The sequence below is a fragment of the Rhamphochromis sp. 'chilingali' genome, assembly GCF_963969265.1.
Source record: "Rhamphochromis sp. 'chilingali' genome assembly, chromosome: 13".
NCBI lineage: Eukaryota > Metazoa > Chordata > Actinopteri > Cichliformes > Cichlidae > Rhamphochromis > Rhamphochromis sp. 'chilingali'.
Genome location: NC_137940.1, coordinates 28,468,636 through 28,495,503, shown reverse-complemented (window position 1 = coordinate 28,495,503; position 26,868 = coordinate 28,468,636). Strand labels below are relative to the sequence as shown.

The 26,868-nt window shown below is 36.4% G+C and overlaps 2 protein-coding genes across 2 annotated transcripts; both read left to right on the top strand.

Moving 5' to 3' along the window:
* Positions 1–4,904: 4,904 nt before the first annotated feature.
* On the top strand, positions 4,905–9,989 carry LOC308408930 (hepatic and glial cell adhesion molecule-like). Its single transcript, XM_080901413.1, has 4 exons — positions 4,905–7,199; positions 8,544–8,801; positions 9,063–9,185; positions 9,610–9,989. The coding sequence occupies exons 1-4, from the start codon at positions 6,881–6,883 to the stop codon at positions 9,819–9,821; spliced, it is 912 nt and encodes a 303-aa protein (XP_080757539.1). The 5' UTR covers positions 4,905–6,880; the 3' UTR covers positions 9,822–9,989.
* Positions 9,990–16,466: 6,477 nt separating this feature from the next.
* LOC308408782 (uncharacterized protein) lies at positions 16,467–19,265 on the top strand (the record flags this gene model as incomplete). Its single annotated transcript, XM_080901191.1, has 6 exons — positions 16,467–16,515; positions 17,512–17,835; positions 18,039–18,296; positions 18,381–18,485; positions 18,651–18,764; positions 19,087–19,265. 6 exons carry the CDS (start codon positions 16,467–16,469, stop codon positions 19,263–19,265), a joined length of 1,029 nt encoding a protein of 342 aa, XP_080757317.1.
* Between the last annotated feature and the right edge of the window lie 7,603 nt (positions 19,266–26,868).

Below are 26,868 nucleotides of genomic sequence, written 5' to 3'. Positions count from 1 at the left end.
AGAATTTTGTTCTTGAGCCTCTATTACCTACAATTTGCATAACTGCTATCTACTCTGAGTAAAATATTAAGAGCTGACAGATTTATGGCAGTAGTGCTATTATAAATAATTTGATACCATTCAATCGAAACACTGGGTTATCCAAAACATAATTTGATATTAGGTATAAACATGGTAATACAAGAAATACTTTTTAACAAGTAAAAGTCCTCACATCAGTAAATTTTGGTTTGCTGATAACGTTGATTCAGTTTTTGTTGTGATTTATTTGGTAGAAACTAACAAATCACAAATGTTTTTCTTTTTTAATGTTTCAGAATTTACAGGTGTGGAAACTTACTGTGATGGCAGACAGGATGGAGCTCAGTGTTATGGAGCTTTGGGAGGAACTGTGGACATCCAGCTGATGGACAGCAGCTCTGAAATATCTGCTTACTACTTGTTAAAGGATTCATTAAAGATACTGAGAGGGAATAAGGCTATTTATAATACCATAGCACACAGGTTTCTCCTTTTCTTTGAGTAATGGAACATTTAGGATCAATAACCTGAGCAGGACAGACAGTGGTGATTATAGCCTTCAAACCTTTGATTCAGATGGAAAATCATCAGACATGTGGACTTTACAGTTGTTTATTCAAGGTAAACATCAGGAAATTCAACCTTTAATTGATGTAAATGCAATATTGTTTTGGATATCTTTATAATATAGTATACATAATTTCAGATACATATATTTTGTGCATCCCCTGTTTCGAATTAGCATATGAATTAGCCAAAAATAATGATAACCTACATGATGCACACTGCATTCACTAAAGTATTGGGCCACATCTCTTAATCTTTCAAATCAGCTGGTTTCAGTTCCATTGACACAGATGTATGAAACCAAGCACCTAGCCATGCAGTCTGCCTCTACAGACATTTGCGAGTAAATGAATCAATTCTAAAGAGCTCACTGAATATGTGCATGTTACTGTAACGGGATACTACCTTTGCAGCAAGTCATTTTGAGATATGTCTTCCCTCTTAGATATTCCACGATGTACTGTAAGTGACATTACTGCAAAGTGGAAAATTTTAGCTACTATGGAAAATCAGCCACCAAGTTACAGGCCATGTAAAGTTACATAGAAGGAAGCACAGTGTATGAAAGTGCATCTTATTATAGTATCTAAACTCATCTGTGTGTGTTTCTCTCAGCTCCTGTGTCCTCTGTCCTGCTGGTCTCTGAGTGTCTGTCCCAGCGATCTCGAATATTGTTCCTGGGATCTGCTGGAGCCACTCACCTAGCTTGGGAGTCACTGCACTTAGTGCTTCGATTACCACTGGGACCACCTTAACCCCCTACATCTTCTCAAACTCCTCTCTAAGCCCTTGGTATTTCTCAAACTTCTCATTCTCCTTCTTTTGGATGTTACTGTCATCGCTACATCTATCACTATGGCTGTCTTCTTCTGTTTCTACATCCACTATTTCTGGTTGGTTAGCCAACACCATTTTGTCTGTCTGCAGGACAAATCCAGGTGTGAGGCATGAAGTCATAAACCTTCTTGTAATTAATCCAGTGCACAGGTTGGTTAGCCTAATCTTGCAATCTTGGCTGTCTGCTCGGTCTACCAGGAGCTAATGTTTTGGGCCTCTGGTATTCTTGCCATGTGCCTGTTCATCTTAACCCTCCTGCCATCCTTTAAAAAACTCACACCCATCACCCTAGGGACCATTCTCAGCCACGCCATAAAAAGACCATATATCCATATTTTATTCCACTTTAAATTAGCCAACCTTGTAAAACTACTTCTCCCTGAAATATTCATGTAAAGTTTTAATTATATTTTCGTTGTTTTAACCCTTCAAATCCCAGTGTTATTACATGAGCGCCCTGTGTTATAAGCCCCAAAAACCAAAAAACGAAACTAAATATTTCCACAAAAAACCAGTTGAAGTAATATGTGATTGTCATTATAAGTAGGCCTTTAGATGGACCAAAGATTGGCACCAACATACATTTTGACCTGCCATTATTTTTTTTGCATTTTTTTTGCAATTTAAAAATTAAAACTTCAAGGCCCTGAGTCTTCATTGACATCCAAGAAAAGAAGAAAAAATAAAATCATATGATGATAATTTGGGGTTGAAAAATAGCGTTTATAATGGAAGTCAATGGGCAGAAAATGGTCCCCAGGGTGATGGGTGTGGGGATTTCTGCTGCTCAGCCATTTTAGGCTGATTTAAGGAATTCACACTGGAATATTAACATTGACAGGTAAAAACTATCCTGTGGCAAGTTTGGTTATATTCCACTGAACACAGTGGAAATGGCAGCCATTTAACACATAGCAGTGGCACAAAAAGGTCCCAAGAAGGCAGGAAGGTTAAATGGCCTGGTCCCATCCAACTTTGCCGGTAGTTGGATGGGACCAGTTCCTTCTGGGGGTCCTTGAGGGTCAGGGCTGTCCAGCCTTTCTGAGTGTCTCCCATCGACTAGCTAGTTCATTTGTGCTGCCAGATGCTCATGGAGTGCAGTCAGCTTCTTCAGCCACTAGGTGTGAACTATGTCGGGGCCTGGTGCTGTCCAACTCTTGATACTGGAGACCCTTTCTTGGATGTCTACCACTGTGATAATTACTGGACCCTGTTCAGGGTGGTTGCTGTGATCTGTTTTTAGATTCACTAGCCACTGAACATTGCTGTTAAGGGTTGGTTCTTCTCCAATATGCTCTTGCTGTATTGCTCCGCCAAAAGCCTTGGTGGTGCTGTTCTCATATTGTTCCCCTGGTACTACCCAATCTGGAACTTTCCATCACTTTCTCTTAGAACTGAAGAAGCTTCTCAGATGAGAGGTGAAACATCTTCAAGGAAACCTAAAGAGGTCCAGTAGCCATTTTATACCAACTGAACAACTGAATTTAACTTTGTATTAGCAGCACTTGAAGTCACCATCCTGTCAAGAGCTAATGAGTAAGTTCCAGTTCATCTTCATAAATGCTTGTGCTGTGACAATGTGTGAATGATGTTGAATTGCCCAATCAAATTCTTAAACAAGGTAGGTAATTCATGCAATTTGGTCAGGGATGCACACAATTGCACCCCGATGGGGCTCCAAGTGAAACTTGTGACTAAAAAAAACCTTCAAGAACGTAATGCATAATGTAAATCCATAAAGAGCAGTACATCTTAGAGCAGCAAAAACAGAGCTCATGACTATATTCATTTTTCTGTGTAGGTGTGTAGGCAAACAAAAAATGTTTGTATTTGTTTAATAGGCCCATTAGATTTCTCTAGCATGTGGTTCAGTTATCTTTGTACAAAAACAGATGGTAGAAATGTCCTTCAAAGAGGCACTTTTTACTTTCTCACTTTGAATACATTCCACAGCCTTTTCGCACAAACAGAGTCACTTGAGGTATGTTTCACACACATTTGGACAAGGCCAGCTTGATTTTGAAATAAGGTGCAGTGGACTGATGAAACAAAAATGGACTTATTTGGACATAACAAAAGTCAGTATGCATGGTGGAAACAGAACACAGCATTTCAAGACAAACACTTGCTACCCACAGTAAAATTTGGTGGTGGTTCCATCATGCTGTGGGGCTGTGTGGCCAGTGCAGGTACTGGGACCTTGTTAAAGTTGAGAGTCGCATGGGTTCTGGTCAAAATCAGCAGATTTTTGAGAACAATGTTCAAGAATCAGTCACTAAGTTGAAGTTGTGCCGAGGGTGGATATTTCAACAAGATAACTATGGTAAATGGCCTGTATTTGTATAGCGCTTTACTAGTCCCTAAGGACCCCAAAGCGCTTTACACATCCAGTCATCCACATACAGGTGATGCAAGCTACATTGTAGCCACAGCCATCCTGGGGCACACTGACACTGGCGCCACTAGGCAACGGGTGAAGGACACAACGCCCAAGACTGTCCAAGCCGGAACTTGAACCGGCAACCTTCCGATTACAAGGCAAACGCCTAACTCTTGAGCCACAATCGCCACGTTAATCCTGCAGAAGGAGGATCTACTAAATATTGATGTGATTTTTCTGTTGCACTATTGCACACTTTCTGTAAATCCTATAAACGTCATTTCCCTTCTCAAATATCACTGTGTTCGTCTGCTATTTGATAAATTGCTAATCCAAACAATGTTTTATGAAGGAAAATCATGAAAATTATCAGGGGTGCCCAAACATTTTCATAACACTGTATATAAATGCAAGAGCTAAGTGCTGAGGATCTATTGTTGCCTTCACTGATATACATAGCTTCATATACATAGCCCCTGTAAACAGTTCCCTGCTCCCGTGCACTAGTATTTGTCATTTATATTTAAAAATTACATCTTTGTAAATAAATGTTATTCACACCATTTTTTGAGCCTCTGTGTTTCCATCTGTATATTAGGTCCATTCTGCCCCTTGGCCTCAGCGGCATTGACATTATTCTTTACCAAGAGATGGTGCTATTTTGCAGCATGCTATTACTGGATTAACTGTGTTTTAGTGGCTTATCGGACTTTAAGATTTGTACTATTAAAACTTGAGATTTGCCAAGCTTTAAAGATGACCTATAATTATTTGTATAAGTATAAAATATATCAATTCTTTGCATAGTGTTTAAAAAGTTAGTGGTCATCCGGAGTGACTTTTTGTTGAAAGAGAGAGAAAATTTATTATTAATAAAAACTAAATTATTATAACTAAAATCTAAATTCTGTAATACAGGTGAACTGATTTCTTAGGAATTTAAGAAATTATTCTCAAAACCCCTTTTAGTATCAATGAGATGTTTCCCTCTCTTCTTGAAAGCTAAAAAGGAAGAAAAACTGATGCCACCTCCTTCCATCCCCTCATCAATAAAACCTAACACAAAGGGTTTCTGTGAGGCGGTTCACTAACAGGACACAGCAGTCTGTTCAGAGCAGCATACGCTGAGCTGAAGCTTGAAAGCCACTGTATGGATCAACAGAAGCTGAACCTTGAACAGACATGGAAGCTGTTGTATTGTTGCTGTTCTTTCGAGTGTCTCATGGTGAGCCAAGTAACATTTTAAAATTAATGCTTAATTCTACATTTCAAAATAGAATAACATGTTTTACAGCTATGGGATCCAGTAAAGTCAGTGAAAAAGTTTGACTTTTTTCTTATGGATGAAGAATCTCAAACACAGAAAAAAATCAACAATAGATCTGTTGAATATAATTACAATTACAGAATGCTTTAACTGTTTTTAAATTACACTGTTTGGTTCCTTGTAATAATAATATCAAATTCTGATATCAATTTCATGTGGATATGCACTTAAAGTAAATACAGTTATGGAAGAAGAAATGTTTAAATAATATATAACTAATTTTAATCACCTGAATTAGCTCCATCACAGTTTTATTAATAATCAAATATGATGGAAGATGTACCATTTTTAGAATTTTTATTTATTTAATCTATTTAGATTTTGGAAAAGCCCTCAGTTATCTACAATATAAATGTGTTTTAAATGCAGTTTTCAGACACTGTCTGTGTAATATCAGTGCAAACACTGTTTATTGGAATATATCATATTTTTTATTTTGGGTATCTACTACAACTGTGGTATATGTGAACAGATTTCACATTAACAACAACTTGTCATAATTATGGGGGCAAGTTAACTGAAACATCAAAGTGTCGGAACTGTTCATTTTTGTCACAGCAGGCATCTTTACATTTTGCAGAAAGACCACAACCATTTAAAATGGCTGTATTATGATGGAGTGCTTAGAGCCACATTATGAAAAAAATATTACTGATCATTGCAAGAATAATGTCCAAATTGTGAGATTAAAGTGGAAAACCATTTGCTCTTGCTCTTGACGAAGGCGGTCGCAGTCGCTGTTGCTTGTCATGTGTTTCTTTGGTGTATTTTTTCATGTGCTATGTGCAGAGGTGTTTTTTTTTCTGTTCTCAAACTGATCTCCCTGTTGGAGCTCAGTCTGGGGGGAGTTATTTTTTTCTCCTTATCTTTCCTCATGTGGTGCATTTTCCATTGTTATACCTCTCTGACCTGTCTTCCCCATGTGATGTTTTGTGTAATGTATGTATGGTCGGAGGGTAAGATGGCGCCGCCATTGCGTGCAATAGGTCGGCAGCCTTATGAAATTTCCCCTTGTGGGACTAATAAAGGTATATCAAAATCTATTTCAAATCCAAATGAAGAGAGTACACTTGTTTTAAGACAAACCGCTAGACTAGCTATACTCACTGAGTTAGTGAAATCGTACCTTAGAATCGAGGAAGGAAATGATTCCTCTTTTATTTCATAAACACAGTGTGGTGATCAGTATAAGGACTTTGAAAAGATGGTGCAGAAAGTTGTATCTGATGGAAAAACAATCCAACTTGCTGGAGTTGGCTGGAAAGGAAATGGCTGGTAATGGACAGATGCAAGGCTATCGATGGTTACACCCTTGTGCAATAAAGAGGATGTATGCTATGTGATGTTATACGGCTGATTAGTTTGTTTCACTAATTCATCTACACCAGGCATTTTGTAGAGAGTCTTGCAACCGTAGCAACAACTATAATTGATCACCAATATATATATTTTCTTAATGTGGCTATAATACTCTGTTGTACTATCTGAAGTATCACAGTAGATGATTCAGTAGTAATGATAAGCCAGCATGTACAAGCTAAATTAAAATCATTTTACTGTTTGGACTTCCAGACAAAAATGTCAAAACGTGACACTAATTCTAAAATAGTGCTGCTAGCTGAGCCTTAACACAATGTGCTTCACTCACAGACCTGTGTAATGTTAATGTTAATCTGCATGCCAATAAATGCTTCTTCACATAGTGTGAACTGAGACAAATATTTATTAATGTTTCAAAATTTTCAGGTATGGGAACTTCCTGTGATGGCAGACAGGATGGAGCTCAGTGTTATGGAGCTTTGGGAGGAACTGTGGACATTCAACTGATGGACAGCACTGCAGAAATATCTAGATATGATCTGTCAAAGAATTCATCAAAAATACTAACTGTCAGAAATAATACGTTTTCTTCAAATAGCATAGAACATAGATATCTCTTTTTTCCCAGTAATGGAACATTTAGGATCAATGACCTCAGCAGGAATAACAGTGGTAATTATACCCTTCAAACCTTTCATTCAGATGGAAGATCATCAGGTGAGCGGACTCTACAGTTGTTTCTTCAAGGTAAGTTTTCCTTGTTGGAAAACGAAGCACGAATTAAAATTTTTATTTACTATGTATATAATATATGCCAATAAATTTCAGATACATGCATTTTGGACTTTCCCTGTTCTTAATTCGAGAATGTAATATATACTCTTGTTGTAATGAAACTATATACAATTTAATTGAATACAATTTGACTAAACAAAGCAAATAGGCAGAAACTTAAAATTATTACATCAAAATAAAAATTGTAGAGCATGATTAAAGGTCCTACAAGATACACACAAAGAAATGCTTGCAGACGATTTTATGCAAACAAAAAATGAATGCACACAGCATAATTGGTTTGAGTTGGAAACAAAAATTGGAATTCAGGTCAGACACATGGTTTAAATGAGTACTGTAAGGCTATTGTTGAATATAATAAAGACATTTATAAATACCTTTATGGGTGGAAAATAACCTATTTTTTATATATATTTTTTAACATTGGATTAAAAATGATATTGATCAATTAATGAAAAAGCAGAATCTTGAATTACAAATACTAAATTATGCACTGATATTCTCATTTGTGGTTAGGGAACAGTGAATTTCAAAGACAGACAATTTTATGTAGTTGATACACTCTGAGAACAGATATGTTTAATACAACTCACAACTTGTTACATTTGAACATGTGCTTATTGGCCCAGAGACTATTCACTGTTCACACACATTTTGTGTGAATTTTTGAACCAAAAAAATTTCAGAAAAAAGCACATGAATAAAACGTATAAAGTTTTGGAAGAGATAGGTCTGTCAGGAAGACAATGCCCCAAAACATACAACCAAGGCAGCAAAGTAGTGGCTAAAGTAGAATGCTAAGGTCATGAAGTGGCCTAGTATCCAGACCTCACTACTATAAAATATCTGTGGAATGACAGGAAGCTTTCAGTTTCCAAGTGGCAGCCAACAAACCTAAAAGATTTAGAGAGTTTCTGTGAAGTGGAGTTGGCCAAAACCCCCTTGTGAGATGTTTGCAAACCTGGTGACCAACTGTAAGAAATGAATTACTGTTGTGCTTGCTGAGAAGGGTTTCTCCACCAAGTACTAAGTCATGCTTTGCTTGAAGATCAAATATTTATGAATGACATTCGATCAATTTAAATCAAATTCTAACATTTATGTAATGTGTTTTTTTCTGGATGATTGGTTCTCTCTTCATTATAATAAAACTACCATAAGAATTAGAGACTAATCGTGTCCTACAGGTCTTGTGTCCGTAAGTGAGCAAACTTGTAAATTTAGCAGGTGATCAGAAAATTATTATGAATATCCTATGATAGTAACATAAGTCATTTGCGTGTGTGTTTCTCTCAGCTCCTGTGTCCTCTGTCCTGCTGGTTTCTGAGTGTCTGTCCCTGGGAGAGATGAGGGTGTCCTGCTCCTCTGAGGGAGGGGACAGTCCTCAGTACAACTGGACTCTGGATGGACGCACACTGACAGATGCTGAACTCCTTTCTGTAAATAATGAGAGTAACATCATCACTCTGAAACAGCACGTCTCAGGACATCTGGTCTGCTCAGTCAGGAACAACATCAGTAATGTCTCCAAAGAAGAGAGGATATCTACCTGTGGTGAGTGAGATTATTATAAACAAAAGGTAATATTCGGTTTGTATTGATTATGACCACTTTGTACAAATGTCATAACTCATCTAATTGTTTGCTGCATTTTTTCCCATTGTTTGCACCTGGGACATTAATGTGAATGGCTCTTTTTTTCCACTGTATTTCCAAATACATTTGTAAAACCAGCAAACAAAACAAACAAAAACAAAAAAAACGTTTTTACTGAGTTTTTTTGTTTGTTTTGTTTTCGTATGTCTTTCATTTTAGGAGTAGCAGCTTTGCCCCTGATCGGCGGTGTTCTCTCAGCACTGGTATTTCTCTTATTTGTGGGTGTAGCTGTCATCTGTGCTCAGAGGAAAAAACAGAACAAACTCTCTACAAAACAAAAAGGTACAAAACTTCCTTTAAGTTACTTCAGTCTGACAAAAAATATTTTCCTTTATTTAATATTACCAAGAAAGTTGTGATTCTTTTTGATCTTTTTGATACCCGCTGTCTTTAACTGGGTTTAAATGGTTGGCAATGGCCAGATGCAAGGATAGCGATGGTTCCACCCTTGTGCAATAAAGCGCATGTTTGTTGTATCACAAGACTCATCTAAACGAGGTATTTTGTCGAGGGTATAGCAGCCGTGGCAATTGTTTTGAAACAAGAAATGTAATTTGCACATTTCGACTTCATTCTCAAAGTGACCAGTAATATATATGTGTGTCTAATTTATTTAACTCTTGTTAAGAAATCAAGTTTCATGAAACGTCAAACTATTGTTTTGATGACTCACTGACTTTATTTGCTCAATTTATTTTCTCTGCAGAGGCAGAGAAAGATGATGACCAGGAAGTCACGTATGCTGATGTCAGGGTTATGCTGCAGCAGCAGGGGAAGCAAGTAGAGCAAAGGGTGGAGGCAAAGCCAGAGGTGGAGTACGGCCAAGTCAAGTTTTCAAAGCGACTTCGACACACTGAACCAACAGGAGTTGATTGTATCTATTCCACGAGCACAAAAGGTCCGTGTCAATATAGCTAAAGGTGATTTCCTATCAGAGGAATACAAAATATTAAAACTGATGAATATTTTGAGAAAATGCATCAAGTCTTAAGTTTCCTCTATGTTTAAATACTACCAGTGTCAGTGTTTTCTGCATTTTTATTCTGTCTAAGCTCTGAACAAATGTTATATGGTTGCAATGGACCAGTTTCTCTTTTCAATTTAACTTTGTTCATCATTTGTTTCACTTCCATGTTTTATTATCATTATTAATGTATACATCTTTATAATAATTAAACATTAAATATTTTAGTTGACTTGTTGGGTCATTACTTAAAAGAAATGTTACTGGGTGTGGAACATATCAATAAACTAAGCAGGGCAGACAGTGATGACTATTTGTTTCAAGCCTATCAAGCCCAAGCCTTTATATTTATAGCAAAGCAGACAGTAGGTGTGAAATAAAAATTCCAATAGTTTATTTATTCTTGAAGTAAATCAAATGATGAGACAAAGGAAAACAGATTTAAAAAAACAAACAAAAGAAAACCAACAAAAACAAAACAAACAAAGAAATTAGTAATATCATTGATGGTATGGAATATTAATTCATTAATGTCACAAATTTTTAAAAGGCCAAAATCCGAAACCTCCAATGCCAAAACCAGCAGCTCAACTTAACTTTAACAAAAAGGAAGTAGGGAGAGGCCACTTGGGGACACATAACCAGTTTTTGCCTCCATTTTTAGAGCTGGGGAAGAAAAAGTACTCAAAATAAAGTCAAGTATTTTACAGCCTTGTATTATTCAGACAGTTTCACTGCATGCCTCTTAGAGGTGTTAAGTTCCATCTCTGTTCTGTGATGCAGGAGTTGTTTTGTCTAACAGATGAGTTTTTGTCTGTTCCAGCTGTTATTTGTGTAATACTGTCTTAGTCTGTTTTTGTGTGTCCATGAAAATGTATGTAAGTCGGGTACATCCTTCTATATTTTATGAGGATTCTTCTTCTGTTAATGTATCACTCATAATGCTCAGTGAGCCTCATTAGGAGTAAGTTTGCTTCTATCAGTGCAGACTCTGCAGTTTTTAATTTTACTACATTCAAAATGACTGTTGACATTACTGAAACTTTCCACTCACTGATTATTATTAGCAGCACTGAATGTGTGCAACAAGCTGTGAAAATGATGTATTATAGCTGGTGTGGTTCTGTCACAGGAAATTTGCGCTCGTTTCATGGGTGTCTAACCAGCTGGGGTGCAGTATGGTGAGGTTTAGCAAGTTACAACAAAGAAGGCATGAACTTAATTCACTGAGCACTTTTTTACTTAACAGGATGGTTCAAAGAAAGAATAAAAAGAATAAAAAAAACATTAACAAAATAGACATTATGAAGAGATCTTTTTAAGTGAAACATTCTTTTGATAAATTAATCAAAATGTATTTCACTCAGTGTTTTCCCTTTCAGTCAGGAAACTTTCCCCTCTATTTCATTTTCTAAGTAACAATAAACTCAGTGAGGAAACCAAATCCAGTGGTATACAAATGTTTGGGCACCCCTGATAATTTTCAGGATTTTTCTTCATAAATCATTGTTTTTTTGGATCATTTAAATATATCATATAGCATACATGCATAATGATATTTGGGAAGTCAAACGTTTATAGGATTTATAGAAAGTGTGCAATAGTTACTTAAACCAAATTAGGCTGGTGCGTATATTTGGGCACCCATGACGTTTTATTGATTTGAATACCTTTAGTACTAATTATTGGAACACAAAATTTGTTTGGTAAACTCATTGACCCTTGACCTACATACACAGGTGAATCCACTTATAAGAAAGGGTATTTAAGGTGGCCAATTGCACGTTTTTCTCCTCTTTGCATCTTCTCTGAGTAGCAACCTTAAAACAACTCTCGAATGACCTGAAAACAAAGATTGTTCAACATCATAGTTTAGGGCAGGGTGGGCAACTCCAGGCCTCGAGGGCCAGTGTCCCTGCAGGTTTTAGATGTGTCCTTGAACCAACACAACTGATTTAAATGGCTAAATTAGCTCCTGCAGTTCTCCAGAGGCCTGGTAATGAACTAATCATGTGATTCAGATTTAGTTCCCAAATTTATGCACCAGCCTAATTTAGTTTAAGTAACTATTGCACACTTTCTGTAAATCCTAAAAACATCATTTCACTTCTCAAATATCACTGCGTTCGTCTGCTATATGATATATTTAAATGAAATTGCTCATCCAAACAGTGTTTTATGAAGGAAAATCATGAAAATTATCAGGGGTGCCCAAACTTTTGCATAACACTGTAAAATAGTTTATGCAGATAGTACACCTGTTTTAATTATAACTATCACGACTGCATGTTAATGAGTCTGGTTTTAACTGACTGATTTTTTTTTAACTAAAATTTCAAGACATAACAGAAAAAACTGCATGTGCGACTGCAGTTTTTATGTTGACCTTTTGTGAGTGTGTTTCACTTCCTTTATATAGTCTCTGGGTACAATAAAGATTTCTCCTTGTATGGTGAAACCAGGCGTGTCGTTAGGTCTGGCAGATCATTTCATGACACTGAGGCTCTCGGTGCTTCTAGAATGTTTCTTGATAGAAGTCACACATTGAGCTAAGGATTCACACACTTCTCATGTTGTTTCACATGTCTATTTTTCATGTAACTGAAACACAAACTTTTTAAAAAATATTTTTCTATATTAGCAAGAAAGAAATGGCAAGAAACAACCAGATATCTGTCACTATGAAAACACCATGCTTGTCTTGGTTAAACAATAGCATGGTCGCTATCCTTTTGTGTTCTCAGAATGTCTACACACATTACCATGCAAGGATAAATAAATATTGTTACAGGGGGACGCTCTTTGTTGCTCTGCAATTCAGTTCATGATTCCCAACAATCTTAGGTTATTCAGTTGATACAAAATCAAGAATTTAAGTACATCAGCGCTGAAGCCTGGTGATATGGCTGTGAACATGTGATTCAGGGACACAGGATCCATTAAAAAGCACTAGATTGTTTATTGACATGCATCTATTGCTGCATCCAGTAGCAAACTTTGGTGACTATTTAACTCCTATAATAACTCTCATAAATTAGGTCTGATAATGTCATATTATGCATTAGTAATTTGTTTTTCTGCAGTCCGATCTTTGTTGATGAGCTGAAATACAGTACGATATAAAGGTCTTGAACTATCCCTCATTTCTTTAGGTGGTTATACCAAAAAATTGACTTTTAAGTGCTTTAGAATTGTGCAAACTGTCTTTGCTTTCTCAGCGCATGTTTGCACATATTTCAACAAGTCACTGCACCTGTTTCTCATTATCCTAGCAATATATGAAGACATTAGGAATGGCTAAGGAGCTTTATACATTAATTCAACCAGGACAGTGCAAAGTTAAAAAAATAAAAATAAAAAAGCTAAATGAAAAGGGTCAGCAGTATGAAGTTAGGTCATGCTTGAGATGTCAGGGGCTTTTCTTTCATTAAAAAAAAAAAAAACAACAGACTTGTGTAAAATCGACTAAAACATTAGCCTTTTGAGTTTAGGTCTAATTTACAACAGTGAACAATGATAGCCCACTGTTCACTGATATAAATAAGAGTTGTCATTTTTAACGTAAAAAAATCTATATATTTAAAGGTTGTTCCCTTACTAGTGTGTAATTCTATTTTCCTTTTCTCAAAGCAAACATAAAAAAAAAGGAGTAGAGACCTGTCAGGTGTTTTTAGCTTTCATGAGCTACTTTTACAATCACAAATTGTAGCTTAATTGTATGTTGAGCATTTTTTTTTTTAGATTGGAGTAAAATTCCTGTAACAGTAGTAGGTGTAATGTTTCCCTCTGTTGGTTCATTGAGGTTCTGCAGTCACACTCATTCAAAGTGAACAGTCTCATAACTGACATAAGCCTTAAATAAAACAACAACAAAACAAACAAACAAAATCAGGTGTTTTTGCCTTTATTGAAGGCAAGCAGGGAGTGTGCAGAGGACACTCAGCAAAGGGTGAGGGTTTGTTTTATAGTTACCTCCTCACCCCTGTGAGCTAAACTGGTGCCCTAGACAACAGTAACAAGAGTCGCATCTGACTTCCTGCCAATATGCTAAAGAAATGTAACTGCACACTTAAAGACATGCAGATGTGATTGTAGTGTGATCTTTTTTAAAAATGCCAGCTCTTGTTTTCTCAACCATGAAGATCATTTCCCTCTCTTCATGTCAGTCCAAATGGGTGTCTCAGAAATCTCCAATTCTTGTAAGTTTAAAGAAGAAGTAATGTGTCAACTGCTTTTACCCCATTTCAAACAATACACCGAATATAACAATGCTCTTTTTGGTCAGAGTTTTCACACATCCTCCTGTGAGGCTGCTCACTAACAGGATGCTGTTGGAGGCTGTTGCTGACAGTGTCAACACACACTGAACAGTGAGAAGGCAAAGATATATTTTTAATAAGAATGCATTTAAGTTAGGGCGAGCATGACCAGTGAGCTTGGTTACCGACACATGCTTATCAGATTTGGTATTGCATAAAGAAAAAGTGATGACGGGTGTACTCTCTAGTTGTGCAGTCACCTGTGCTCCAAAGGAAAAAACTAAATGATGAACCCAAAATCCAACATGTTTTACTTGTATTTATTTCTCTCATTTAATTTATTTTCAACAATTACAGATGTAGATATAGTCAGGCTTTAAAACTTAATCACCAAAATATTTAATTTAATTGTTACATTTTTCATAATTAAACAGCCAAAATTAAACAAAGTTTCATGGCCAATGAGGCAGGCTCAACTCAAACATACGTCTCAAAGTAAAAGTTCAGTGTGTTTATTCACAATGAAGTCGATAATGTTAAACACAGTGCAAAAAGGGGAAATCCTGCTCCAGGGAGGAAGGGAAAGGAATACAAGCATCCAATAATCCAAATACATGTTTGTTTGTTTGTTTGTGTGTTTGTTTGTTTTTAAATAAAATGGACGTTTCTTTCTAAACGAACACAACAGCTCATAGCCCTTTACTTCAAAAACATGGATTAATCAACTGCAGACACTACACTCTGGAAAAAAGAGAAAAAGACAGCAGGTATATAGTGGAAGCCTGGTTGTCCCAGGTTTACACTGCAACTTGAAAGCAGCTTACATTTGTGGATCTGTGGGAAGCTGGCAGCATTAAATGTTACTCAAAACCCCCACTGGGCATGCAATGTGATGTGCATCTCAAGCTATTTGTCCACACAAATTTAACGTTTTTTTAACCAAGAGCAATGTTAATTATTTGTACACACAGAAAGGTTTTTGATAGGTGAGCTGAACTTAATAAAATAATGAGTAGTTATCCAGGTTTTAATGTACGCATTTGTAAAATAGTTTCACTTGTGGTCAAATTGCTTCATATTTGAGTGTGGATTCAAACACATGCACGTGACTCCTCAAAAGTTACACACAAATCATAGCACACATTTATGAAGCTTATTTTATGCAGGTGGATCATATCATACACATGTGTAACCCTTTAAAGACACATTTCTCTCCATAGTTTCCAGCATTATGGGGAACATTAAGTCATTTCTGTTAACTGTTGCCTTCAAATGCCTGTTTGTTCTAACCCAGTTTCTTCTCAGTTCTCCTAGTTACTTCCCCGTACTTCTACAGAAACCTTGCCAATCTGGACAACTGCTGCTTGCAAAAACATTTATCTCTATTTTCTGTTCTGACACCAATTCTCTGTAAACTGTCACAAGAAGGACTTCTCCCCCAACTCTCTGATAATTGCCAGGTGCCTACACACTACCTCCAATACATTTGTAAAGCTTAGTTTACGCTTGAGGATTATGTCATACAGATTTGGAATCCTTTTGAGACATATTTTCCTTCGTTGCATCCAGGATAAGTCCCACCTGAGCACAGCCAACAACAACAAGAGACAGACAGAAGGCCAACCTGGTGAAGTCAGCCAGGGAGGACTGAGGGACTATGACAGGGTTGTTACATTTTACATTTTAATGATCATGAAACTGATCTTGTGGCAGGCAATGGTGCTAGTTTCAGTCATCATGTAGCTGTAGTGTTTACAGCTGAGAATGAGCAATGAAACATTTCTCCCACTGAATGCAGGGCTGTATTCAGATTCTGGTATGAATGAATATTGGCAACAACAGTCATGAAAACCACTATTCACCCTATAAACTACAATCCTTAAAATGGTGATGTTAATTTTTAAAAATGGTTTAAGGTGTTTCTGCTTCCACTGTGGATGTAAATGCATTTACCTGCATGAGGAACATAAACTACATGTAAGTCACTAAAATATGAACTTTAAATGAGACTTTTGTTGAATTGGATTAAGCCAGTGGCTGAATGTAATAGACACTATGTGATGGGATAGTGGTAGTTGGTTGCAGATCTAAAAATAGTCCAGTGACAATGTAAATAATGACTGAAAAAGCCTGTGGAAGCTCTATGAGCTTCCTTTTATTTATGCCAAATAAGGTATATGTTGCTTTCACTTCCTTTTTTAGATTTACACATATGCAGTGAGAACACGATTTCCAAGGAGCCATTTATGACCAATAAGTATTGGAGATATGTGCATGCCATTTAATAAAGCACTCTGACAACTTCCAACTATGTCAACACACATTGAACAGTGAGGAGACATGGAAGCTGTGCTTGGCTTGATGGTGATTCTACTGGGAGTGCCTCATGGTGAGCTGATCAAGGTTTTTTTTTTAAATATAAATAATTATTAATAATATGTTACATATAAGCAATGTGTTTTGAACCAATACCATTTTTTAAAATAAGGGATGTTAAAGCAGCTCTACTAATACTTGAAAAAAGAGATTTGTGCTTTTATTTGTTTTAAAAAATCAGGTTATATTCTTTTTGGCAAAATCTACAGTTTGTAACCCTTTGAGAAGAGCTTTAGTTTCTTTATGGACATGTCTCTAATTTTAGTAGCAGTGGCCCTGAATTGGATAAATTGAAGAAAATGGATGAACAGGCATTAGGTTAATTGGTGACACTACTTTATCTGCAGTGTAAATTTGAGCAATAATTGCATAGGTGGAAGGAAATGGATGGATGGATAGTAGCAGTGGTAAGATAAACATAATAATGAGATTTTAAAAATTTAAGACTGTTCTTTGTTTCTGCTTCTTTCTTCTTTTTGTTGTTTCTGTTAAATGTTACTTTGTTCATATAAGCACTTTATGTTATTGTGCCATTTTTGTATCTATTTGTATTTTTTCATGAAAATATTAGCATTTCAACTGACCTACTGAACTCTCTATAACTATCTGTAGGTGAAAAGAGTCTGAAAAGTTCTTCTATAGACATGGTATCCATGTTTTAGTTTTAATTGCCCAACAAATTTTATGGTGTTCGCTTTGGCCAAAACTGTGGAGGATCTGTTTAACTGTTTATCTTGGTTATTAACATGATTGCACTCTTGGAAACATTACTGTGGTGATTACTTGCACCTTGGAAAACTACTTCTGCAAAGTAGTCTGAGATTATATATTTATGGCAGTAGTACAATGCTCATCATTTTATACACACTCAATCAAAATAATGGATTATTCAAATATGCAGTTTGGTATTATGTTTCAATGTGGTAGTTCAGAAATATTTGTAACACGTACAACTATTTTACAGAAACTAACGAATTACAAATGTTTTTCTTTATTAATGTTTCAAAAGTTCCAGGTGTGGAAACTTACTGTGATGGCAGACAGGATGGAGCTCAGTGTTATGGAGCTTTGGGAGGAACCGTGGACATCCAGCTGATGGACAACACCTCAGAAATATCTAGATACAAAGTGTTAAATAATTCATTAAAAATACTAGATGTGAGAAAGAATAAGATTATTTCTAATACCATAGAACATAGATATCTTTTCCCCAGTAATGGAACATTTAGGATCAATAACCTGAGTAGGTCAGACAGTGGTAATTATACCCTTCAAACCTTTGATTCAGATGGAAGATCATCAGGCGAGCGGACTTTACAGTTGTTTATTCAAGGTAAATGCTTCCCTGTTGGGAAATTAAGCCATTAAAAGGTCTGAATTTAACCTTGTTTTGGTCATCTAAATATCTCACAAATCTCACATTTTAGATATTTGTGTTTCATGCTTTATACTTGGTTTTCATTAGAGACTACAACGAATGACAAAGATCCTGATTTTTTTTTTTAAAATAAAGATCATCTGTGTGTTTTTCCTCAGCTCCTGTGTCCTCTGTCCTGCTGGTCTCTAAGTGTCTGTCCCAGGGAGAGATGAGGGTGTCCTGCTTCTCTGAGGGAGGGGACAGTCCTCAGTACAGCTGGACTTTGGATGGACGCACACTGACAGATGCTGAGCTCCTTTCTGGAGATAATGAGACTAACATCATGACTCTGAAACAGCACGTCTCAGGAACTCTGGTCTGCTCAGTCAGGAACAACGTCAGTAATGTCTCCAAAGAAAAGAAGATATCTACTTGTGGTGAGTGATAGTAGGCGATAATCACAACTTTGACAATTAATGTCACTTTTTATAATGGTCATGAATTATCTCTTTTGCTCATAGGGTTCATTTTTATTAACTGCACCACAGTCAATGGGACAATGATATCGGGGTGGGTGCATAAAGCCAGTAACACCCTGTGTGTTGAACCAGCACAGATTTTTAAGGGTAAGGAGAACGGAGCTGCCATAAGTGATGACATATGGTGTATTAGAAATTGAAAACTAACTACATCCACTGGTGTCATTTTCTTATTTATCCCCATTTAATTTTTTCATAAAATCGTGTTTTCTGACTCAAATAACAGCTCTTTTTTAAAAATTTATGAAACAGGAAATTTGCCACTAATTGGTGTTCTCACGACGCTCATCATTTTCTTACTTGTGGGTATAGCAGTCATCTGTGCTCAGCGGAAAAAGAAAAACAGCAAACATAAAAAACAAAAAGGTACAAAACTTCATCTTTTTCCTCACTCACAATGCTCAGATTGCTTTTTACTCTTTTTATAAAAATAAATAATTATTGGAAATTTTTAAATGAAACTTTTTTGATGACTTAGCAAGATATGCCAGTTAGATACGTGGATAGTGTTTAACCAGCTACCTTTATCACAGAAGACAGATCTGCCCTACCATAAAGTCTAAAGCTTGCTAATGAACCCATTTCAAAAGTCATATTTTGTGTGAATCATTTTACATTATTTCCAGTCTTTGTGATAAAACTAACCAACTTTTTCTGCCGGCCCACCGCTCTACTTGCTATTCCTCAGAGGAAGAAGATGACCAGGAAGAAATCTTTGCTGATATCAGGGTTGTGAAACGGCAGGCGAAACAACTGGAGAGAAGAGCTGAACTAGAGTTTGGCAAAGTCAAGTATTCAAAGCGTCCTCGGCAGACGGAACCAACAGGAAATGCTTGTTTGTATGGCAACGTCCATAAAGCCATGTAATTTAAGTGGTCAGTGCTTATACACAGACTGCACAGCTGAAAGCTGATCAGTGAGGAGCTGCTGTCAAGATGTCTAACTATTTTTCGTTAAATGTGATTTCCCATCAGAAAAATAGACTATCAAAGGTGATACTTACTGATATAAATACTTACTGATATTTACTTTCATTGCACTTCCAATCTCTTGATTTAGTATGTTGCACAAATACTGTGAGTGCTTTCTGCATATATTCTGTGGAAGCTCTCATAGAACATTGTTATTTAGGTTATTGAGGGGAGGATCTAATCGTTAATCCAAGATGGCGCCAGTGTGCTCGGCAGGCTGGGCCCTCTACTGTTTGGAGTATCAGATCTCCTACCACTGTTATGCTGACAACATTCAAATCCATTTCCAATTGTCTGATGACCTGCCAGCTTCATTGAATCGTTTGTCTGACAGCTTGAGAGAGTTCCCAGTGGCTGTCAGCCAATTCTCTCATTTTAAATGAGAAGAAAACTGAGATTATGGTGTTTGATAGTCACACTCCACAAGATCAGCTAGCTGCCTGATTTGGTCCCTTTGCTTGCTTCTTAACGATACTGTAAGTAATCTAGGTGTTTTCCTGGATAGTTCATTTAAACTGGATAAACAGGTTTCCTTTGTGGTTAAATCTGGCTTCTTCCAATTGCGCCAAATTTCCAAGGTCAAACTTGTAATACCGTACAAAGATCTTGAAAAACTTATACATGCCTTTGTGACCTCCAGATTAGATTATTGTAACTCTCTCTACTCTGCACTCCAACTCGCTCACCTCCAATGGTTACAGCTTGTTCAGAATGCTGCAGCTCGTCTTCTAACCGGAACTAGAAAGTTTGCCTCCATTACTCCTGTGCTCTCTGACTTACATTGGCTGCCTATTAAATTTTGTATTGATTATAAAGTTCTGCTGCTTACTTTCAAATGCCTAAACAACCTTGCGCCCGACTATCTCACCAACCTCCTCAGTCTTTATACTCCCAGCTGTTCTTTGTTATCATCTGGTCAGTGACTACGGGTGATTGTGCCATTGCCTCTGTAGCGCCAAACCTCTGGAATAGTCTTCCTGCTACCATTCATGTTTCTGAGTCCATTCAATTCTTTAAAGCACACTTGAAAACTTACCTATTCAACCTGGCTTTTCCAACTTGCTAATTCTCACCGCTCACTAACTGCTGTATCGTTACTCATTTCTCTGGATTATCATGAATTCTCCCTACCCCTACTTACTAATGCCTTTGTTTGTTTCTCTATTTTACCTTGTTTTAATGACTTACTGTTTAGTGTAATCATTTTACTGTTTATTCCTTACTGTGAAGCACTTTGGTGTACCCCCTGAATTTAAACTTGCTATATAAATAAAATTGTATTGTATTGTATTGTATTGTATTTTTCTCTTTCCATTTGAATTTGACTTGTTTTTGACTTGGTAGAAGTTGGACCAGATCATCCAACTCAATTCAGTTTTATTTATATAGCACCAAATTACAACATGTTGCCTCAAGGAGCTTTATATCATTTGGTAAAGACCCTACAATAATACGAAGAATCCTTAAAACACAAATAAAGTAAAAAGGCTGAACATTTGGATGTTTATAAGACATCCAGATATCAACAATTCACCTTTAGTTGGCAAGTGTCCTCATTAAAAACACTGATGTTCAAATTACATAAAGGACAGGTGTGTGAGTCACTTTTTCATCTAAACATGTTTCAAATTGCTGCAAGTTGGATTTTACTTGGATTTGGCCACTGATATTAGTAAACAGAGGGACACTTCCAGGCTTTTTCAGCCTCAGAACAGGGGGATTGTTAACCTGCTGGTCCGCTGTTGTGCACTTTTTATAAGATGGTTGTTATCACAAAATACATCAGAAATTTGTTTAGCTCATCTTGAAAGTTGTAACATTAGTGGTGATTGAGCTATATCACTTCAGTCTACCATGAGATGGCTGGCCATTTAAAGAAAAAAACCCTCATTATTATTCATTATTAGTCATCATTATCACAATTACCTGGGTTTACGTACGTCTTAGAAAAAGAAGGTTGTTCACAAACTCGTGTTTTTTTTTTTCTCTGTTCCTGTTATGACACCAAGCTCAATTTTTCACACTACACTCCTCTTGTTTGTGCTCCTCTCATGTTGCCCTGCACTTATACCTTAACGGTTTATTTTGCTTTACTTGTTTTGCATTGGTTTATTCCTGCAACCATTTTTATCCCATTATTTTCCTTAAAGTGGTGTACTTGCACATTTTTAATAAGGACCACACTAGATATGTCAATAACTTCAATCTACAATCATCACCCTGTGAAATAGGAAAGGAAACTTCCCATAAACAGGAAGGGAAAATTCATGCTTCTTCTTTTTGACAAAGCTAAAATTTGTGTTTACCTTGGGTGTGTGTGTGTTTGTTTCCCCGGTAAAGCAACAGAAACAGTGCACCAACAATAGAAGGTCACAGGAAGTGCTGGTTATGATTTACTGCATAGAAAGGATAAAATGGTCACAGGCAGTAATCCTACTTTTATTTCAGAGTTCAGTTTTTAAATTCTGGCTGAACTCAATTCAATGCAATAAAATTGTATTAATCCTGGTTCCAGGTCCAAGGTTGGCCCTGAAGGAAATTGGGTGTGTGTGTGTGTGTTCCGTGTTCAGCTGAGAGAAAGTGTCCCTTCACCCAGTTAGGCAAAAGTCAACAATCTTTGGTCGACGTGGGGTGGCCTTAAGGGAGGGGGAAAGAGAGTCAGAACAACAATCTTGTTATCTAAGGGAGAATTTTGTTATTTCTGCCAGTTTTTGCCTTGAGCAACCAGCTGGCGCCAGGGGGGCCGCATGAGTTGAGGATGGTAGTTGTTTTGGTTAGTGCGAACAAACTGCATCCAATTTTACAGTTGGTCTAATCTCCATTACTAGTCACCAGGTCTCTCAATTCCCATTGCAGAGCCATTAGCTTCTCCAAGATTTTGCCCATATGCATTCAATAAACAGTCTGAACTGTGTTTTAGTCCATTATAGTATGAAATAAATAAGATGGACCATATTATTATTTAATTATTTTTCTTTGGTGGTTTCTAAGTACAGGTCATCTTCCACTTCCATTACCTATGGTGTGCCACGTGGTTCTGTATTGGGACCTTTATTGTTTCTAATATATCTACTTCCTCTTCAGCATACTTTGACCCCTTTAAGGACATTTGCTATCACTGCTATGCAAATGACATACAGTTAAACATTTCTTTTAAGCCCCAAGATGTTTCTAAGCTGTAGATTCTAAATCAGTGCTTAGACTCCATTAAAGGTTGGATGGCTGACAACTTCCTTCAACTTAATGAAGGAAAAACTAAAGTCCTTGAATGTGCTCCTGACAGATTTGCACCTAAGACAATGAAAGCTCTTGGTCCCCTTTTGACATTTGTGAAATTGTCTATCAGCAACCTAGAGGTAAACTTTTAACTTGGCTCTCACTTTGGATGTTCATGTCAAATTTCTGCTTCGGTTTTGCTTTTATCATCTAAGAAACATTGTTAAATTAAGCCCTATTGTATCTCACACCAAGCTGGAGATTGTTACACATGCATTCATTTCATCACGTTTAGACCATAGTAATTCACTGTTTATATGTCTATGCAAAAACTCCCTTGAGTGTCTGCAGGTTGTTCAAAACACAGCACACACAGCATACAAGACGGAGAACTAAGGGAGACAGGGGAAAACTTCACCCTGAGAAACCCTTTGCCACTGTGGCCCCCAGACTGTGGAACGCTCTCCCTCTGAGCTTAAGATCTGTGGACTCAGTAGTCTTTTTTAAAAAAATAACTAAAAACTCATCTTTTTAGAATTGCTTTTGGTTAACTTTCTATCTGTCTTTGTTTTATGCCTTGGTATTTCTGTGTGAAGCATTTTGTGATCTTTTGTCTTGAAAGGTGCTATATAAATACAATTTTACTTTACTTTACTCAAAGTCCTAACAAGAATATTATTTGCGGTTATTTTTAATACTTGAATATAAGCATAGCCATAGAAAATATGTAACTATCCATTTTAAACTAGTTGAAACCTCACAATTTTACACAATTATATACTCATGTATTTGTCTCATATGATTCTAATTACAGATGTAGGCCTTTCAGTATCATTATTTTAATCAGTAATGACATGAAACATTTGACAGAATTAAAGTAGGAAGTTTAATTGAGTTTTTTCTTGTTCTGTATTTAAAACATTTCAGTTAACTGTCCTTCTGATGTCCTCCACAAATTAATTTTTTTAAGCCTTTGCTGCCATTTTGATAAACAGTTGTTCAAGAAAAGGTAAGAAGTGAACAGATAAGTATGAAAAGGTGTGACGTTTCCCTCTACTGGTTTACAGATGCGTTACTGTTGCTTATGATAACGTCTGTATTGAGTGAAGTTCATTATTATTAGTTAAATATAAAACATACATTTCACCCCCACATTTCTTCTTATAATTATGAGTTCAGTGTGTTCTTTGAGTCTAACAAGAGTGAAAAACTTCATGAACTTCATAAAACTAAACATGATGCCTTCCACCCAAGAATGAGCTTTGTTTTCCACTCCAATCGCTCATCTCTGTACCCCTGTGATTTCAAAACAGCCATATATTAAAAAAAAACATCAACAACAAAAAAAACCCCCTTTCTGTACATTAAAATCATTCGGCACCGCAGACTATTGGGAAGAGCTACCCACTGTTGCTGTGGATTTGATGCTTTAGAGGTGACCCTTACAGACTGGTTGGCTATCCCAAGGTAGGTGGTTTGTAGTGCATAGAGTTAGCTATTTAAAGCAACAGTGAGTGTTTTCACCATGGATAGCCATGTAGATTGTTCTAGATCTGATGTAGATCTGCGTGATTTGGCACGATGGATAGCTACACCAATGCATCCATGTACTTCAGCACCATAGACAGCTACACCATGGGTTTTAGTGCTATGGACAGCTACCCTAGTGTGTCTGTGTGAGTAGAAGGTACAGATATATGTTAAAATATGTAGAGAGTAAAAGTAAAAGTTCTCAGAAAAAAAATTTAAGTACAGTAACAAAGTATTTTTACTCTGTTACTTTCCACCTCTTAACCACTATATGAGTTACCAGGATGCTAGTAACTCTGTCAAAAGGATTTCCCTCTGTTTAGTTTCTTTTGTTGCTCAATCTGAAAAAAGGTATTTTTTTTCCTGTCTTTTTAAAGTGTATATATAATTTTGTTTTAATGCTATACTTTCCTTTGTACATACATCATGATTTGCGCTGTTTTCATTTAAAGTAATAAAAAATGCTCTTCTTTCTCAGTCACTATTTAGTAAGGAGAGCTGTTACTGGTGGGTCTTTTCTTATATTGTGGGGCCATATAGTGTGAAGTTCTTTGTGGTGAACTTTGCACACTGACAGAGGCTCAGCTCCTTTCTGGAAATAATGAGACTAACAACATCACTCTGAAACAACATGTCTCATCTCATCTGGTCTGCTCAGTCAGGAACAATGTCAGTAATGTCTACATAGAGCAGAGGATATCTACCTGTGGTAGGAACTAACAGGAGACGATTGTTTGTATGTCAGCATGCATAAAATCAGGTGATTAAAGTGATCAGCATTTTTACACAGACTACACCGCTGAAGGTCCACAGAGGTGATGTCGAGATACTGAAAGGTCTATTAAATAATGAGATTTCCTATCAGACAAATTATCAAAGCTCATAAATATTGAATTTCATACATTTCACTGTTCTTCCACATTTTGAATTCTGCTTTAATGCATCCAGTCTTATGTTCCTGCTATGAACCTCTGCTAGAACAAAGTTTATGATTGTAATTTTCTTTTAATTTGAACTTGACGTAACAAAGTACATTTTGTTTCATGTTATTTAGTTTCATTGCTGAATAACACTTTTTGCTTCATAATTTAAATACAGTTCAGATCAGATGTCACTATGTAGCGCCAAATCATAGCATCTCAAGTAATATCACACAGTAAAACATTAGAGTATATTAAATTTGAGCACTGTCAAACTATCTGTTATAGAGATAATAATTCCAACAGCATTTATGATACTTGGTCATCAGGCTGGGATCACTGGGGCAGCACAGGTTCAACACTGTTGTAGTTTATTTGGACTTACAATACCCCTGGGGCAAGTTTAACACAGTTTTGTTGTTGTTCAGAGGTGCTAGTGTTTTTTAAATCAGCATCAGTACAAATATCAAAGAAATGTTCAAAGGCAGAACAACATTTATGGAGCCCAGTCCCGTGTCTGTAATCATGTTGCAGATTTTTCTTTGTTCAGTTCATATGTTAGATAAACAACCAAAGACACATTTAAGCATAAATGTAGTGACAGTGCCATTATTCTTGGTGTTAAAATCTCTTTATGACATTAAAAATAAAGCTTCTGTTTTATATTTGCTGAATTTTAATTTACTATATATTAATACAGTTTGCTTTTGCACAGACATATATTTATAAATACTGATGACTTTGCTATGGTTGAATGATGCCATTAATTAGTTGTTTCTCATCTCTTTGGAGTCTTTTTCACTTCAATTGTTCATCAACATAATTGATAAAAAAAAAAGGTTTTAAAATAATTAAACATTTATTGCTTCTTTCTCTGCATTTCTATTCTAGTCACATCCTGCCTGGTCTGAGTTCACACATTCTTATCTGAAGATGATTAGTAATAACAAGAAATGGCAATAATGACAAATGCTTTCAGTTAGTACTGAAATACTGTGAAAGTAGTCACATCCTACCAGATCTAAATTTGCATGTTGTGATGTGAAACTGGTCACGAACAGGAAACGTGGTCAGTGTAGGGTGCGCCTGTTTGCATCTGTGTAAAGGAGAGTTTGTCTGAAGGAACCTGTGTTTGGACTGTAGTTGATGCTATTAGGAGTCCTTTAATTACCCCGGTGGTATTAGAAACAGCCCCTGTATAGATTTTGATGTAGACTGTTAGAGTCATAAGTCAAAAAAATAATATATTACACTTTACTCGCTATTTTCCTTAAAAATAATGCTGCATTACTTGATTACTCCCTGCATTAACAATTCATTATAATTTTTACTTTGACGTACAAAGGAAGAGGATGTTTTTTTGGTGTAATTTTAACTGTTTATGAATAATCACTCTTTCTCCTTAAACTGTCACTAGTGAGGAAGCACTCTGACACGGCTGACTGCATCAGCACACACTGACCAGTGAGAAGAGATGTATTAAAAACAGGAGCTTTAATATAGTTGTTTCCTGTTATTTTTGTATTTAGAAACCGTTCAGAAAATTGTCATTTAATGTGTCATTTGAACTGTTTGCCCAGTAAGACTTTTTGGTGTCAGGTTTCCCTCTACTGGTTTACAGAGGTATTGCATTTGCTTACAAATAAGTTCAGTGAGTCAGAGAAACTCTTATTTTTCTTTCTTTTATTCTTTCTTTCTTACTTTCTTTCTTATTAAAAAAAACGTGTACTTATTATTATGAAAACAGTGCTTGCAGGGCAAAGCTTCACAAAACCTACATGCAAAGCATCATGTTTCTCTAAATCATATAAATAGTATCGGATGATTTAACCA